The sequence below is a fragment of the Myodes glareolus genome, chromosome 4, assembly GCF_982192425.1.
Source record: "Myodes glareolus chromosome 4, mMyoGla1.1, whole genome shotgun sequence".
Classification (NCBI taxonomy): Eukaryota; Metazoa; Chordata; class Mammalia; order Rodentia; family Cricetidae; genus Myodes; species Myodes glareolus.
This window is the reverse complement of record NC_142029.1, coordinates 54287067-54305455: the sequence shown is the minus strand read 5'-3', so window position 1 is coordinate 54305455 and position 18389 is coordinate 54287067. Positions and strand designations below refer to the sequence as shown.

Below are 18389 nucleotides of genomic sequence, written 5' to 3'. Positions count from 1 at the left end.
CCAGTTACCTTGAAGCTGTTCTGGATGTTGGATCATCTGGGCTATTGCTCACATCAGAGACCTTCCTAGATCTAACCATATTAGCCTGGAAGGAATCCACAGCTTCTCATCTTCTGTGGAAACAAAAGCAAAACCTCTTTTCCAAAGCAACATATCCTTTAACCCAAATTTCGAAGTTAAGATATCTTTAAAATGTAAAATTTATGATTTAAAATATATAGGTTGATTTAACTTAGCAGCCCCCACAATCAAATGTCTCTAAGCAGTTAGCTCATTAACAACCAAAAATCCAAAGAAAACCCAATAATATACATAATACAGACTTTGTGTATTTTCCATCTTTATATAGCTTATTATATATTTTTAATTTCTCTATTCCTTTGAAGACTTTATTATTTTTAATTTTTTTTAATCTGTGACTATTTATACCCTTTATCTTTCTCTCAAGCCTATGTACATTTGAAACATAGAGTGACCCATTTAGAGGCTTTTTTTTTTGTCTGAATCTGTCTTTATTGTGTTTTTATGACCTTTTTTATTTATATAAGTAAAGTGACCTGGCACTCAAAGCTCAAGTTCAAATAGCTCAGTTAGTAGAGCATGAGACTTTTAATTGCACAGTCATCGATTCAAGCCACACATTGGGTGCCAGATAAAGAGGAATGGATCTCTGGGATTAAGTCAGATTTGTTGAACAGGTGCAGAATATAAAGTACACTCATAATACAGAATGAGGCTCCAACACTGCTGATGTTTTAGCTGCTGATCCTCATTCCCAAGGGCTATTGGGGAGTTCCAGAAGGTCACCAAGCTGCCGCTGCCAGTGAGCCCTCCACAATCTAAGAGAGCGCCTGACCCTCACCCTCCATTTTTACCCAATCACATATTCCCAGAAAAGACCATGCCCATATTGTCTGACAGGCCAAATTCCCACAACATCTTAGTATATGACTTGTCCACTCATTCTCTTGACCTGTGAATTATTTTTAAATGTGTTATGTTTTATATACTTTTATACAAAGGATTCCCATTGGTAACTTCTCCCTTAATTCTGAGAGATTGGAGAGTATAATTCTTTTCTAATATAGTATAAAGTAACAAACTAAGTTCACTCTTTTAAAATGTAAAATTCCGATAATGTAAATGTAAAATTTAGACTATGTGGTGGTTTGAAAGAAGATGGCTGCCGGGTGGTGGTGGCACACACCTTTAATCCCAGCATTTGGGAGGCAGAGGCAGGTGGATCTCTGTAAATTTGAGGCCAGCCTGGTCTACAAGAGCTAATTTCCAGGACAGGCTCTAAAGCTACAGAGAACTCCTGTCTCGAAAAACAAAAACAAAACAAAACAAAACAAAACAAACAGAAGAAGAAAAGAAATAAAATGGTCTCCAACTATTAGGAGTTGTGGCCTTCTTGTTGGAGTAGGTATGGTCTTGGAGGAAGTGTGTCACTGTGAAAGTGGACTTTGAGGTCTCATATATGCTCAAGACACCGCCCAGTGTCTGAGTCTACTTCCAGTTGCCTGCGAGTCAGCTACTTCTCCAGCACCATGTCTGCCTGCATACCACCATGTTATACCATGATGATAATGGAGTAAACCTATAAAAATGTAAGCCACCCCATTAAATGCTTTTCTTTATAAGAGTTGTCATGGTCATGGGTCTCTTCACAGCAATAGAAACCCTAAGATAGGATATTTATAAAGTTTATCATTGATCACTTTAACTTTAGAGTTTAACCATGTCAAACTAAAACTCCATGTTTTAGCAACTCTCTCAGTACATAAAAACAACAGAGTCTAATTTTTATATCCATGTTGGCACTGTTTTTCAAATCTTATCTAAATGGAATCATTTGGTTGCTTATGGATCCTACACATGATCCTACATTAAGTAACTTCTTAATACTTCTTTAGGTCTTTTCTTTTTCTAAACTTAAGAATTACCCACATATGTGTAATTGTCTAGTCAGCTAGGAATTTATGTAAACACTACTAATCCATCTGTGTTTTTCTCATTTCCAGAGTATCTCTTGACATTTCTGGTTGGTCCTCTACTGGCCTCATCTTGACTTGCAGGCTCAGTCTTGAGAACCTGGTTTTCCATTGGTCATTTTTCCCAGTCCACTATTTGGTTCTTCTAGACCAAAGTTACAGGTTTACTAGCATGAACCTAACAAACTACAGCTCTTTATTGAACAGGGAATAGGAAAGATTGAGGCAGAGTTCATATAACTTCTTAAACTCAATGGGAAGGGCATAAAACTTGTTAACAGTAAAAGGTTTGCAAATGTGAAATGGCTAAAAATTCAAAATCAAACAGCAAATTTGGAGTGTTTCTGCCTGTATTGTGTTGTGCAGCTTCACTGAAGCCAACTTGTACCTGAATGTCATCTAAAAGTAATGATAAAATTAGTCAATGTAGATATATTGATGAAATCATAGAGATAAGTTGTCTGTACATATTTAGTAATTATAGTGCAGGGAGTTGCTTCTTCAGAAATACTTAAGATACAGATATGGTGGTACATGCCCATAATCTGAGCTGCTTGAAAGGTTGATGCAGACAATTGGTTGCTATTTATTTTGGTTTTTAGGTGGTATCTTGCTATGTTACCCAAGCTAACCTTGAGTTCAAGCAATCCTCTGTTGTAAGGAGACCACTTGTTTGTTTCTAGCTGCTCAGCCCCGAAATAATCACACAGAAACTGTATTAATTAAATCACTGCTTGGCCTATTAGCTCTAGCTTCTAATTGTCTAACTCTTCATTTTATTTAACCCATCTTCATTAATCTGTATATTGCCTTGAGGCTGTGACTTACCAGGTAAAGTTTCGACGTCTATCTCTGGCAGGGCTACATGGCATCTCCCTGACTCTCTCGTTTTTCTCCTAGCATTCAGTTTAGTTTTCCCCACCTAGCTAAGTTCTGCCCTGATATAGGCCAAATCAGTTTCTTTATTCATTAACCAATAAAAGCAATACATAGACACAAAGACTTCCCACACCATTTCCCCTTTTCTGTTTAAACAAAAAGAACGGTTTTTAACTTTAACATAGTAAGATTACATATTACAAAATAGGTATCAAGTAAAAATAATAGTTACAATATTTATATCTACTTTATCTTTTATTATAACTAAGGAAGACTATAACCATAAATTCTTTAACTCCATCAAAGACTCCAGAAGAATATAATATTATGTAAGTAAACAGGAAGTGCATTGTAAGCAACTTCCAAACCTCTAGAATTGAAAGAGATATCTCGCTGCCTGGACAGTCACCCAAAGTTCTTCTATATTGTTGGGGCATCCAATCTTCAGCCCACAGGTCCATAGTATCTAGTAGACTTTTCCATGAAGCAGGAAATTTCAAAGACAGTTCTACCTATATTGGCAGTTTGTCAGTCACTTTCTTCTGTGTCCTACAGAATGTCTGAAAGACTCTTTCATGAAGCAGGATCCCAGAAGAACTGTGTCACCTTCTTTAGGCAACTTCAGCAGTCATTTTTTCTGTGGGTTCTGTATGTCCAGTTCATACAGCATAACATCAAGCAGTTCAGGCAAGAACAGTTTCTTGCCAAAATGGTTAGCAAACTCCATAAGGAGTCTCTTTAATGTCCATCATCCCCTTGAAGTATATTGGTGCTGCCAGGAGCAGATGAGTCTCATTGTCATGAAAAGTCTAAGTTCTTAAGAAATTTAAAAATACATATTCTGTAGTCTTTGAAAGGTTTCAAGTTATCTAACTAAAATAAATCTATTTATGTCTAGAAACCTAACTAATATGACTACAAGCTTGACTATTATACATGACTCTCTATTAACCTATATTTATTAATTATTCATTACATTTTAAATGAGCTACATAAACACAATACCTTAATCAAGAGCAAAAGTATACATATAACAAAATTGACCTTAAATTTGTATCAATAGACCAAGATTCAGACCAATGCAAATCTCTATTATATCGTATCTCCCTTTAAATGTAAACAAACATATACAAACAATATTTGGGAATTTGAGCATGTTCTCTTCAAACTGCTTCCTGCTTTTTATTGGGCAAAGTAATTTTTGGGGTGGGTGTTCACGGTGACCTTTTGAGGGGTCTTGGTCTTGGTCCATCAACCCATATTAGTCTGAAAGGATTCCATAGGTTCTCATTCTCTGTGGAAGCAAAAGAAGAACTTCTTTTCCAAAGCAATATATCCTTAGACCCAAATTCTGAAATCAAGATACCTTATGTTGATTTATCTTTGCAGTCCATACAATGAAATGTCCTTCATTCATTAGCTCCTTCACAGTCAAAAAATTCAAAGAAGACACAATAATATACATAATCCAGACTCTCTGTGTATTTTCCACCTTTATGTGGCTTATTTTTCTTACTCTATTACTTTTTCCACAAGTTTAATATTTATTTTATTATCTTTTATATGACATTTACTGTCTCTTTACTCTTTTTTCTTCTCTTCCCCAAGCCTACATACATTTTTTAAATACGGTGTCTCATTTAGAGGTCTGTTATGTCTGAATCTGTCCTTATTGCATATTTGTAATTCTTTTCTGACCATGACGGCTTCTTAAAATGCTAAGCGCTTCTTAAAAACCTAAGTGACAGCATTGCTAGAGCAAATACGACCCTGCCTGCTTGCTCTTCCCAGTCCAACATGGTGGAAGTTCGTTCACTGCCTCTGAGACTGCCAGGTACCTCAACTCTGATAACCTGTTGGCCCATGCTGCCACCAAGTAACTTGATGTGGATTCCCCTCTGTATATTGTAAATATCATCAGTTAATAAAGGAACTACTTTGAGCCTATAGCAGAGCTATAGAAGAATAAAGTTAGGTGGGGAAAACTAAACTGAATGCTGGGGAAAGAAGGGCAGAGTCAGGAGAAGCCATGGAGCTGCTGCTGGAGACAGATGTGCTGAAACTTTGCTGGTAGTCCATTACCTCATGGTGATGCACAGATTAATGGAGATGGGTTAAATTAAAATGTAAGGACTAGCCAATTAGAAGCTAGAGCTAATAGGCCAGCAGAGATTTATATAATATAGTATCTGTGTGATTATTTGGGGCTGAGCAGCCGGGAACCAACAAGTGGCTTCCTTCCAACAGTAACTTGTAGCACGCTGCCCATAAACCCCTGTTAAATACTTGGCCTTCTGAAAGAGTTCATGCTGACAGCACAGAGCTGCTGTTTTGAAACTGTGCAGGTTTTTCTTCTTCTTCTTCTTCTTCTTCTTCTTCTTCTTCTTCTTCTTCTTCTTCTTCTTCTTCTTCTTCTTCTTCTTCTTCTTTCTTCTTCTTTCTTCTTTCTTCTTTCTTCTTTCTTCTTTTTTTGACTACTACTGAATCAGGAAGACCTCTCTTAAGGGAGCTGCAGCAACATGCTGCCAGCAAGCAGAACCCTTCTGAAAAAAATTGCAGCTAAACTTTGTTTTTAGTGTCTAGAATTCCTTTCTAAGCCCTCTCAGGTTTTATGTGAATTTAGCTAGCCCACGTTGGAGCGCCATTTTGTTGTAGGGAGACTGTTTGTTTATTTCCCAACTGCCTGACAGCTCAGACCTGAAATAACCACACAGAAACTGTATTAATTAAATCGCTGCTTAGTCCATCAGCTCTAGCTTCTTATTGTCTAACTCTTAGATATTAATTTAACCCATCTCCATTAATCTGTGTATCACTACAAGGCTGTGGCTTACTGGCTAATGTTCTGGTGTCTGTCTCTGGCAGGGCTACGTGGCCTCTCTCTGAATCCACCTTCTTTTTCCCAGTTTACTTTTCCCCGCCTAGCTAAGTTTTGCCCTGCTATAGGCCAAAGCAGTTTCTTTATTCATTAACCAATAAAAGCAACACATAGACAGAAGGATCTCCCACACCAATCCTGCCCCAGCCTCTTGAGTATCCATAAATACAGACTAATTTTGCTTTTAAGTATAAAACTATTAAGTTAAAAAAGTCCGTAAATTTAGAATTCTATCAGAAAAAAAATCATTACAAAGAAAATAAAAAGTTAGTACATTTCCTTTAAAATTCTGTGGGTTCAGGAATAGAAATTTACTTTAACTATGTTATGGATGATTTCTTTTTGTATCATTTGTCTTCTTTTTTTTTAAAAAAAAAAAGACTGCAAAGGCTGGGTGGCACACGCCTTTAATCCCAGCACTCGGGAGGCAGAGGCAGATGAATCTCTGTCAGTTCGAGGCCAGCCTGGACTACAGAGAAATTGCCAGGATAGGCTCCAAAGCTACAGAGAAACCCTGTCTCGAAAAGCCAAAAAACCACAAAGTAGCTATCATTTCAATGTAGGTTTAAATTAGACCACCAAAGTATTTATGTTCACATTTTCCAGACTAACTAAAATATTAGGTGATAGAAATTATGGACAGATTATTTCTCCTACAACTAAGCTATGCAGAAGTAAAGGAATATTCAGCTTAATGTGGTGAATTTTTGTTTCCTTGAAGCATGGTGCTTTACAGTCTTAATATAGTTATGCAATGGGCAAATGCATTTAACAGGAAACATTTATCTGAAGAGAAACAAAAATAGTGTTCTAAATAGTCATAAATACAATTAAATTATGGGTTCTTTTTTCTTTTTCTTTTCCTTTTCCTTTTTTTTGAGAACTTCCTTCATGTGCTTTATCTGTATCACTCCCACACCTCCCTTCCCTCTTGCTCTTCCTGTGCTCCCCCTCGTAAAGCCATGGTCTCTTAATTATTATTGTTGCCTATATATGATATAACTCTGTAAGAGGGACCTCGGTGGTTAGCATCCAGGCGAATCTGGCCCTGCCCCTTGAGGACCTAACAGTGTCACCTCTACGTTCATAGCAGACAGTATCCTGTCTCTCCTCTCTGCTATTCCTTTTCCCAGAAACCAGTCACCCCTATGCCTTCCCCTTTTTCTCTTAGTAAAACTTACCCTGTAAGCTCTGTCTGCCTGATCTGTCTCTCACTTGTGCCCAGAGGGATCTTGGTAAGTGAGAGCCCAGGCAGTGGGTGAGAGACAGACAGGTCTTGCAGATAAAGCTTAAGTGAGGAGTCTTATTGAGATAAAGGGAGGGGGAAGAGGGTGGCAGAGAGGCAAAGACCTACTTGCAGGAATGGACAGAACTTGTCTCTTAAAGGAATCTTTTGCACCTGTGTACAAACTTTGTAATGAAGTTACATAGGACCCTGGGCTGTCCAGGGTACTGCCTGAGTACATCCTGCCAGGTGACAGGTCAGCATAATGACTGAATCCTAGCAATATATGCAATCTACTGAGTCCATTTAATTCTGCTTATATGCACATGTGTCCAGGACTGACCATTTGGGATTGGACATCCTATACAAAATGTACCCCTGGAGGAAATTAATTCTTCTCTCAACAGGTATTGACCACTTGCAGCTTTTTATCTATGAATGGGACCTATGATATTTTTACTCTCTATATTGGCACATCAGCTTGTGTTGCAGTTATGGTCTTGTTCAGGCAGCCATATTGTTGAGCTAGTGGTAGTGCACACCTTTAATCCAGGATCTGGGAAGCAGAGGCAGAGGCAGACAGATCTTTGTGAGTTCTGAGACAGCCTTGTTTACAGAGTGAGTTCCACGACAATCAAGGCTATACACAGAGGAACCCTGTCTCAAACCAATGAAGAAAAAAAATATTGAGACTTCATGGGGGCATTTTTACTGTCATGCCTAGAGGACAGTGTGTAGCCATGAAGTCTGAGCCTCTGACTCTTAGTCTTTCTGCTCACCTGTCCTGTGTTTTTCCCCCAAACTTGAGGTATAGTGATTGCTTTGTAGATATATAAAAATTGAACACCCAACAGCTCCTGATCTGCATTTTGATCAGTTGTGGGTTTCTGAAAAAGTCTAGTCTTTTGGAAAAAGAAGCTTCTCTAATGAGACACATGAGATGCACTAATCTATGGGTATGAAGGCAAGTATTTCGAAATGATTTTGGTTCAGGAAAACTACAGCAGTACTTCTCCTTGGTCTATGACCCCTCCAGGTATGGGTAGCTCTTGCTGTGTATCCTATGTTGGCCTGAAACCTACTTTGTAACCTTCAAGCTCCCAATCCTATCTCAGCTGCCTGAGAGCAGAAATTACAGCTATACCAAGGCAGCCAAATTTTTGAATATTTGAAAAGAGATGGTAACTTAGAGCAGTGGACAACATTTTCCAGTATTTGTTTCTCAAAATATTTAAGTTTTTGGTGTTATAGAAATTATCTTGAAATAAGCATATTTTAATGTTTTGTACTTTATAAGTTTATAAACATTGCATATTAAAACTAACAAGTGCAATTTTTTACGTTGTGTAATCTAATTTTATCACAGGTTTCGTCTTGATATCTATAGATGTCTGGCCAGCCCAGCTCTAATAATGTTAACAGAGGAGGATCCAATCCTGAGAGCATTTGAACTTAGTGCTGACTTAAAAGAACTCAGCCTTGTGGAGGTGGAATTCAGGTGGGGAGGAATGGATGTTGTTATGTCTCTTGTTGTAGAATCTTCTGCTTCAGTCTGTTTATAGGCTGCATGATAATTTGCATTCATTTACAGTTAATCTAAGATGAGTAATGTTGTTGCCATTTGGAATTTTCTTTCTCTGTCAAAGTAACATGTTGGTGCTGATTAGTTGACTCCTCTGTCCTTTGCCCTTCTGTAACCACTTAGTCCCCAGACAAACCTTGCAATCCTCCTATGGTGAGTATTTCTAGTACCCTCTTACCAGCTCCTATTTCCAAAGTGCCAACAGGCACTGTACACGAACCCACTTCCCTGTCACAGTTGCCTATGTGGCCCCATCCTGAAAAGTCAACAAAGTTTGTTCACACTTACGGAGCAGGATCAGAAAGCACAGGTTTTTTAGCCTTAATAATAGCATTCATAGTGTGTTCCTGAAAGTTCTGAGTCCAGAGACTTATGAAAGACTACATGTAAGTTTTCATGTAGAAAGTTTACTATTCTTTAAATACATTGCACTTAAAAAAACTATCTATATCTTATAAAAAAACATCTATATACTTTGGTGAACTCATAAAACGAGGATAGGGTGTGGCAGCACACACCTTTAATCCCATCTCTTTGGAGGCAGAGCTCACTCTTGAGAGTTCTGAGGCCAGCCTTGTCTAGCTAGTGATTCCAGGCAGCCAGGGCTACAAAGTGAGACCTTGTCTTTAAAAACAAAAACGAAACAAAACAAAATCGGACAAAATCATCATGAAGTTATATTTAAGGAACAATATCTTTGCTCATCACTATACAGCCACTTAATTGTCCTGTAATCTATTAGAGATTAAACAGTTTAATTATATATTTTGTTCTAGTAGTCTATAAGTATTCATTTAAAAATGAAATGTCTTTGCAATAACACCTTTGATGCATGTTTCCATCTGCATTTATATTCCTAAACCAAAAGGCATGTAATATAATAAATACTTCATTTGCTGAAGAACTAACTGTTGAACAACTAATTGTTCACAGGTTATGGAGTAATGCAAAGAATGATAAAAATGTTGCCTCTAAGGAAAAGTTGTGAGTTTTAAGTCTAGCTACATATTAGCCAGTTCACAGGAATTTTTGCCATGTGCAAAGACTAAGCAGCCTTCCTGTTCACCTTGCTTCTTACATGAGGGGAAAAGCTAAATAAAATTATTTTCTAAAGTCCAGCCTCTGATTCATGACATAGTTGTTTGTAATATGCTTATTTTTGTTTAGCTGAGTTATAAATTTAATGTAATTGATATTTAATAAATAATTATGTACTAAAACGTCTTCATTTCTCATAAATTATGTTAAGTACAGTTTTTATAAGTAAGTCAAAGACAGCGGTAAGGTTTGGAAACTAGCACTTCTGAAGAGAGTTCCTTGGGATATGCCATTGTGAATTTCACTCAAGTGAGCACCTTAAATGAGTCACAATACTTAATCAGTATTAGAAGTAATGTGCACATTGTGGATTATTGAAGTGACTGTAGGTAAAAATCATCTAATAATATCAAAAATATTGTTTATATGAATAATGTCAAGGGAAATTTTAGCCATCTTAAAGAGAAGGAGAGAAGTGAGTTAGGTGAAAAATTGACCAAGTTTTATAAGCATTTCTCAGGGTATCAATATAGTAAGTATACTGTGTTCATCTGAGATCTTCAGTGTGGGCACAGGAAGCATATTCCCCACAGCTGTGGAGAATCTCTGCCCTGATATATCAGCTCCTGTGACTGTCAGCAGGAAACGAGCAGATCTGTGGCCCTGTCAGAATTTAAAGATTACTGAGTAAAGTAATTCCTAGTGGTGTAATCCCATTGGGCAGTGGGAATGACATTCCTAATAGCAGACTATGCATTTTATAGGAATGATTATGAAGAGCTAGCCCGTCAGTGCAAAATGTTTGCTAAAGATTTGCTTGCACAAGCCCGGAATTCACGTGAACTGGAAGTTATCCTAAACCATACATCTAGTGATGAGCCTCTTGACAAACGGGGACTACTAGAAGAAAGAATGAATTTAAGTCGTCTAAAACTTGCTATCAAATATAACCAAAAGGAGGTATGAAGCTTTCTGTGGTATATCTAAATTATTTTCTTTACCTTTATTTTATTTATTGTTTGTTTCTCAAATAAAATAAAGAAGTTGTAACAGTATAGAACACATTCATAACTCAACAATGTATATACAACTTGAAGGAAGGGCCATGCTGGCATTTGAAAATAGAAGTAGATCCTGTTTGTAGGGTGGTCCCTCAGAACTCTGGGGACTGACCATTACCCAGGACCATGAATAGCATGGTCTCAGATGAGTGCTCAGATGGGTGAGTCCACAAAAAGTGGAGCTCCTGAGAACTCAAAACTGAAACCTGGGAAAAGCATGGTAATTACAGCTGGCAGTGAGGCCATGGGCCAAGAAGCAGCTAAGGGCTGACTGGTGTGTTTTTGTGTGTCTGTGTTTCTTGAGCTTTTTACAACTTGGTGGCTTTGTGGTGGAGGACTTTTTTATAGGACAACTCCTAATTCTAAAAGTCAGGGTTGTTGGTTTTTTTTTTTTTTTGTAAAGATTTTTGTTTTGTTTTTCTTTTCTTTCCTTCCTTTTTTTTTTTTAAAAAAAGATTTATTTATTTATTATGTATACAGTGTTCTGTCTGCATGTCTGCCTGCAGGTCAAAAGGGGGCACCAGATCTTATTACAGATGGTTATGAGCCACCATGTGATTTCTGGGAATTGAACTTAGGACCTCTGCAAAAACAGCCAGTGCTCTTAACTTCTAAGCCATCTCTTCAGCCCCTAAAAGTCAGTATTTATATGAAGAAGGTGAAAGAAGCCTTTCAGAGGTCATATTATGTCCCGTCTGCTAGAATGTAGTCTCTTTTGCTGGCTATAGTAATCACAGGTTACTGAATTAAAGGATAGATGGTAACAGTGATTTCCTCCTCTCTCCACCTCTTGATGACAGGAATATTAGAGAATCTTTGTCCATGCCTGAAGCCACTGTAGACTTAGCACATTTGTAGTTGAAATTTTGTTATTCTAGATACTGTTGGGCCATAAAGCCCCACTGAGGAGGAGGTCGCCCCAAGAGACACTCTCAGCACAGTTGATGCAATAGCAAGAGGAATTTTTATTCTGCCACAGCAGAAATCCCTCAGTCTCGAGAGGAGAAGGACCCCTGCTTTGTCTATTACAGGTTCTTTTAAAGGAAAAAATCACAGAATCAGGGAGGGGGTGGTACAGAATCAAAGGGAAAGTCCAGAAATCATTTGTCAACTATTTTGACTAGTTCATTCAACGGTCAGCTAACTCTAATTGATCAATGCTATGGCGATTACAAGCAGGAACACCTGTAGGTCGTCTCACCCCAGTTCCAGGGTCTGGGTCTGTAGAAGAAAAACTACAGTAGTAAAGACTACTACTACTCAAAGCCCCAGTGCACACGTGGTTGGTTACCTGGGTCCTGGTTCCCAGGGAGGGGAGTGCAGGGGGGTGCAGTAGTGCTAAGGCGCCCGGTTCCCAGGAAGTGGGGGGTGTGGTAGTGCTAAGGTGCCCCAAAGTCTTTCAATACTACTTAATATAATTTCTAATTAAGGGATGTTGTATAGTGTTAGGGTTGAGTTGTTGTTTTTTTTTTTTTTTTTTTTTTTTATATTTACGGAAAGGTGACATCCCCTAAGTTCTGGCTGCTGCTAAAAGTCGTTTGGGAAGAAAGACTTTCATTACCAGGTATCTCACTGGAATCAAACAGAAAAAATGGGGAATGAAGTAAGGGAGTGCAGGGATGGCTGAGTGGTTAGGAACATAGCCTGGCGGACCTAGGTTCATCTTCCAGCACCCAAATGGCTGCTTACAATTGTCTATAGCTCCAGTTTCAGGGTGTCCAATGCTCTCTTCTGGTCTCTGTGGACACCAAGTACACACTGGTACATAGACATACATGCAAGCAAAGTGTTCATACACATAAAAAATTAAAGAATGACATAAATCATTGCTAAAATGAGTATAGTTATATTAGAAAAATTCTTGATAAGCATGATAGGATGCTGTGCAGTTGTTTTTGCAGACTAAAATTCTGTGAATTAGATTCTTGAACTATCAAGATAAATCTTTGTTTGTTTTTGCTTTTCAAGACAGGGTTTTTCTGTACATCCCTGACTGTCCTTGAACTTGCTCTGTAGACCAAGCTGACCTTGAAATTCAGAGATTCACCTGCCTCTGTCTCCTGAGTGCTGGAATTAAAGACGTGTACCACCAAAATCTTTTAAAAATATAATATTCACAAAATGCTATTTTACATTACTTGAATAATATGATTATACTTTAGTAATATGAAATCTTATTACAGTATATTAGAAAATATTGCCATTTAAATTTGTAAGCTAAGAAACTCTGTGTAACTTGTACAAATTCTGTACTTGAACTAGCGTTTTGCTCTTATTTGAGATTTTCTTTTCATGTGAAATTCACCATTAGCCAAGTTTAAGAGTATCTTATTTTTTGAGGGGCTGGAGTAGTGGCTCAGTGATTTAGAGCACTTGTTGCTGAGGACCCTGGTTCAATTCCCAGAACCCACATGGTGGCTCACAAACATCTGATGCATTGTTCTTACCTCTGTGAATACCATGCATATAATAGTTTACATACATATGTGTAGATAAAACATGCATACACATAAATAAAGCTTAAAAATAATTTTTAAGAGAGTATTTTTAGTGGCTCAGGCCTGTAATCCCAGCTGCTGAGGCAGGAAGATCACAAGTCAACAGCCAGCCTGGTCTGAGGACGCAGCTGCAGCTTGTCTACCCCGTGCAAGGCCTAGCTTCAGCCCTCAGCACTACAGTCCGTGCCTCTGATGTGGTTTAAGTTCCTCTCAGGACTTTCATGAAGTGTGCAGAGATCTAATACATGGATCACTTTTTGTCATGACATCTGAGTTTCTCACAACCCAGAAGCTAAAGCCAGCACTTTCTCAAAGATTAGTTAGTGCTGTCTCTATGAAATGCATATTAACATATACATACTGTTTGTCTTTGTACTGGTTTATAAAGGCTCTTGATAGTCTTTAAATGTGATCAGCTCAATGCAGTAGGTTGCTAATATTTTTGATCCCTAAAATGGCATTGCGCTGTGAATAAGGTTACTAAGAATTTGATGCTTAACCTTCACTAGTTTATGAGGAGCCACTATTGCCATCCAGATCTTAGAGATGAGGACGGGGAAGCTTAGAGAGGTTGAAAACTTATTCATGGTTATCTAGTCTGTGCTAGAGTCTGGATTCGAACTGTGTAATCAGGCTCCATAGTCTATGCTCTGAGCCTCCACACTCTTAGTTATAAAAGGAAAAAGACATATTATAGTATGTAAGGTATTTTCATCTAATGTTAAGACTGAATATCATCCAGTTACTATTTAAAGGTTTTATTTCCCTTTTTTGTTTTTTTGATTCTGTATGTCCTTTCCAGTTTGTCTCCCAGTCAAATTGCCAGCAGTTCCTGAACACCGTTTGGTTTGGACAGATGTCAGGTTACCGCCGTAAGCCCACCTGTAAGAAGATAATGACTGTTTTGACAGTTGGCATCTTCTGGCCAGTTTTGTCTCTATGTTATTTGATAGCTCCCAAATCTCAATTTGGCAGAATCATTCACACACCTTTTATGAAATTTATTATTCATGGAGCATCATATTTTACATTCTTGCTGTTATTAAATCTGTACTCACTTGTCTACAATGAAGACAAGAAAAATACAATGGGGCCAGCCCTTGAGAGAATAGACTACCTTCTCATACTGTGGATTATTGGTGAGTGTCAAGTGACTTTGAAAGATTTGCCTTTGTTATTTAATATTCCTTGCTTGGTGACATTATGAACATGGAGTTCAATTTGCAATTTTGTCTTTTGTCACAGATAAAATATGAACATTTATTTCATGATCATTTATCTAATGCTTTTTTATTTTAAAGACAGGGTTTCTCTGTAGCTTTAGAGCCTGTCCTGGAACTAGCTCTTGTAGACCAGGCTGGCCTCAAACTCACAGAGATCTGCCTGCCTCTGCCTGCTGAGTGCTGAGATTAAAGGTGTGTGCCATCACCATCCAGTTTATCTCATACTTTTATAAAGGTTAATGTTCCTGATTTTATAACTTTGTATTACTTAAATACATGAAATTTAAAACTATTTGGATTTGTTTACCTTCCTGCTTAAGAAGCTTCTCTACTGGGTGGAATTTTTCAATCTCATCTTACACAGTAGTGTACATGTGTAAATACAGGCTAGCAATAAACCTCGAGTGTTATTTCTTCGGAATATCCACCTTATTTCTCACTGAGGGTTGGGACTTGGTGATTAGACCATGGTGGCTGGTCAACAGGCCCTCGTGATCCTCCTGTTTCTGCTGTTGGTATTACATGTGTATGCTGCCACACCTGGCTTTGTGTGTGTGCATGTGTATGAGTGCTAGGACTCTAACTCAAACCATCATGCTTACACATAACTGAGCTTTGCAGCTTATAGGTTAAAAATTTATTTTTAAAAATTGTATTTATGTGTACATGTATGCATGTAGATGCACAGGTGCTAAAAGTCAAAGTTGGATGAATGTATTGCTCATTTGTTCTCCACCTTGTTTTTTGAGACAAGTCGCTCACAGAACCTGGATTTCACCAATGTGGACAGGCTAGCTGGTTCTAGGGATTTGCCTGTCTCGGCCTCCACAGCACTAGGGTTACTGATGTACGCTGATGCACTTGGCTTTTTATGTCCGTGCTGGTGATCTGAACTTACTTCCCCAATCTTGCATGGCAAGCAGTTTGTCAACTGATCCATCTCCTTAGCCCTAAAAATCATTTATTCTTGGGCTATGTTGTTAATGATTATTAAGCAGAAAGTATAATGTTTTATGTGTGAATGCTCTTTTGTATATATATATGGCATATATTATTTTAGGTATCTTAAAACTTAAATTTCAGGCTTTCAGACATCTTAACTATTTTGTTTCATTTTATCAGTGGTTTTATTACTAAGAATTTACCAAGTTTTGTAGTTATAACTCACTTTATATTATAAAGATGCTATTTGCATTGAGATTTAAAGCGTTCCCTTGTGGCTCACTCTGTAGGTCAGTTCTTTGTCATGGAAATATAAGCTCTGAAGAAATGATAGGAGTTAGCCCGGCATGGTGCATGCCTTTAATCCCATCACTTGGGAGGCAGAGGCAGGCAGATCCCATGAGTTCGAGGCCAGCCTGGTCTACAAAGTGAGTTGCAGAGCAATCTCTAAAAGCAGCAGAGAAAGCCTGTCTTGGAAAACAAAAACAAACAAACAAAAACAAAACAAGGAAATGATAAGAAGTTGAAATAATAAAATATTTTTATTTTCTAAAAAACATTGTATGAGTCTTACATGTATAATAAATGTTTACATGACATTCTTCAGGGATTACTGTCCTGGACCTTGTTTTGGTGGAAAAGTAAGGGATTGTGTAGAATCTCATTGCTTATTTATGGTCTTTTAGAGAATTCCTTTATTTTCTTTTTTTCTTTCAAATTTTAAAAGCTTTTCACTAAAAGGCTCTTTTTTCACCTCCTGCACCCCCCAACTCAAATGCCTTTGTAATACAGCTATAGTTAACCCAAGTGCTATAAACACTTGTCTCTTTAAGTATTATTTAGTTTGTTATTGAATTAATAAATCTGCTGTCTTACTGTTTTAGGGATGATCTGGTCGGACATTAAGAGACTCTGGTATGAAGGGCTAGAAGACTTTTTAGAAGAGTCGCGTAATCAGCTCAGCTTTGTCATGAATTCCCTCTACTTGGCAACCTTTGCCCTCAAAGTGGTGGCTCACAATAAGGTGACTGTTCACTTGTTATCAAAGATACAAACATTTATTTAAAGGACTAATATACTTAGCTATGTAACTCAGAGTTACTAGAAACTCAAATCTGTCTGTTGTGTTTTCATTTTAAAGTAATCTGTGTGGATCTAGTTGCTTACTTTTTCAGTAGTTTGAGTGGTTTACCTTTTCAGTGGTGGTTACCTGCCATATGTTGGGTCCCATGGTTGGTGTTAGATGTACTACATTTAATTTAATCCTCACAATTGATGGTTACCTACTATATGCTAGATAGATTCTGTGGTCGATGTTAGATATACTGTATCTAATTACATTTTCACAGGAATTTTTTAAGATTCTCCTTTTCCTCATTTTGCAAATAGGAAAATGACTTAGAGATATTAGGCAACATACCTAAGATTATGGTGTTTTTTAAAAGGTGATTTAAATACAGATGCCAGGTATTTGCTTTCTACCATCTTATTTCTTTATTTAGCTCATTTACCATATATACTTAAGACCTCTTCTAATTTTACGCTCATCAATATTTATGGTTTCTCAGAGCCAGAAAATGTAATAAGCTCTATGTTAGCTATGGGGTGTCACATTTAAGGGACTAAGATATATAACATTTCATAATTTTATTTTTGCTATTTATAGATTATAAAAAGAACAAAGTGATTCTTATCGGTTTATTTAACATTTGTTTCCTAACATGTTGGTCAGAGAGAGATTCAATGACTGAAGTGAAAAGTTACTAAAAAAAAAATCAAAATTGGTCATATGTAAATGAATGGCCTGATAGTTGGGTCACATTGGTTTTTCAGACTAAGTTCTTTAGTTTTAGAAGTAGTTTTCTAATCCAAACAGGACACATTGAGAGTGGAAGGATGTGTGGCTAACAGTCCCACAGAACAGCTGGGATGGGGAGATGCCCCATGTCTAGCTACAATAATGCATTTTTCTACTTGAAAGAGGAGCAACTTTTGTGTTTTGCTCTAAATTCCTAGGTCAGATGTCTAGGTTTAGTATGGCATCTGATGAGTTGACAGCATACATTCTCACAATTTGTGTTTTAGAATTTAAGGAAACCCGCCAGTATTTCACTCAAAAGTGTAATAATAATAAGTGTTTTTTGTTTTATTTTGCTTTTTAAAAAGATTTATTTATTTTATGTGCTTTATCTGCAGTGTGCCTTTTTGCCAGAAGAGGGCATTAGATCCCACTATATATGATTGTGAGCCACCATGTGGTTGCTGGAAATTGAATTCAGGACCTCTGGAAGAGCAGCCAGCGCTCTTAACCACTGAGATATATGTCTCTAGCCCCTAATGATAAGTTTTATAACTTGTTTTTTTTTTAAACCAAAGAATTTCTGGTAAATTTCTGCATATAAAGTGCTATTTCCTAGTATACGTGGAAAGCTTTTGTTTGGCTAAAACATTATTTAAGTCTCCCACAAGAAGACAATTATGATAGTTTTCTTTCAGACATTTCATATGTCTTTTCATTTTGCTGACTGACTTTGGCTTCTCTTTCTGCCTCCAGTTTCATGACTTTGCTGACCGGAAAGACTGGGATGCATTCCACCCTACACTTGTAGCAGAAGGGCTTTTTGCATTTGCAAACGTTTTGAGTTACCTTCGGCTCTTTTTTATGTATACAACCAGCTCGATTTTGGGTCCACTGCAGGTAAATAAAGGTCTTAAATAATGTTTGTTACATGTTACTACTATTGTATCTGATTATTCACTTCATCACTGTTCTCATGATGTTAAAACTATGCTTGGGATTTGAAAATGACTAGCAAGTACTTTACTTCTAGCTCATAAATAATTTTCTTTTAAGAATTGAAACTTTATCAAGCTGTGGTCCAATGACCTTTGGTTCAATCAAACTGTGGTCCTTCCTTCATTTTCTGGCCATAAATATGCTTAAAATAATTGTTATGCTTCACAGAAAGGAGTAACCTATTGGGTGATGATGACACACATGTTTAATCTCAGCAGTCAGAGAGGCAGGGGCAGGCAGATCTCTCTGAGTTCAAGGCCAGCCTGGTCTAC

General features: G+C 37.5%; 1 protein-coding gene across 5 annotated transcripts in view; it reads left to right on the top strand.

Moving 5' to 3' along the window:
• The window catches only part of Trpc1 (transient receptor potential cation channel subfamily C member 1), a 58393-nt gene that overhangs the window by 27108 nt on the left and 12896 nt on the right, over positions 1-18389 (top strand). For all 5 annotated transcript variants that reach the window (XM_087905474.1, XM_048452520.3, XM_048452521.3 and 2 more), the window contains 5 exons: positions 8343-8474; positions 10361-10556; positions 13958-14294; positions 16205-16344; positions 17875-18018. In XM_087905474.1, coding sequence (XP_087761600.1) covers positions 8343-8474; positions 10361-10556; positions 13958-14294; positions 16205-16344; positions 17875-18018 — 949 coding nt within the window. The remainder of the gene's footprint in view (positions 1-8342; positions 8475-10360; positions 10557-13957; positions 14295-16204; positions 16345-17874; positions 18019-18389) is intronic.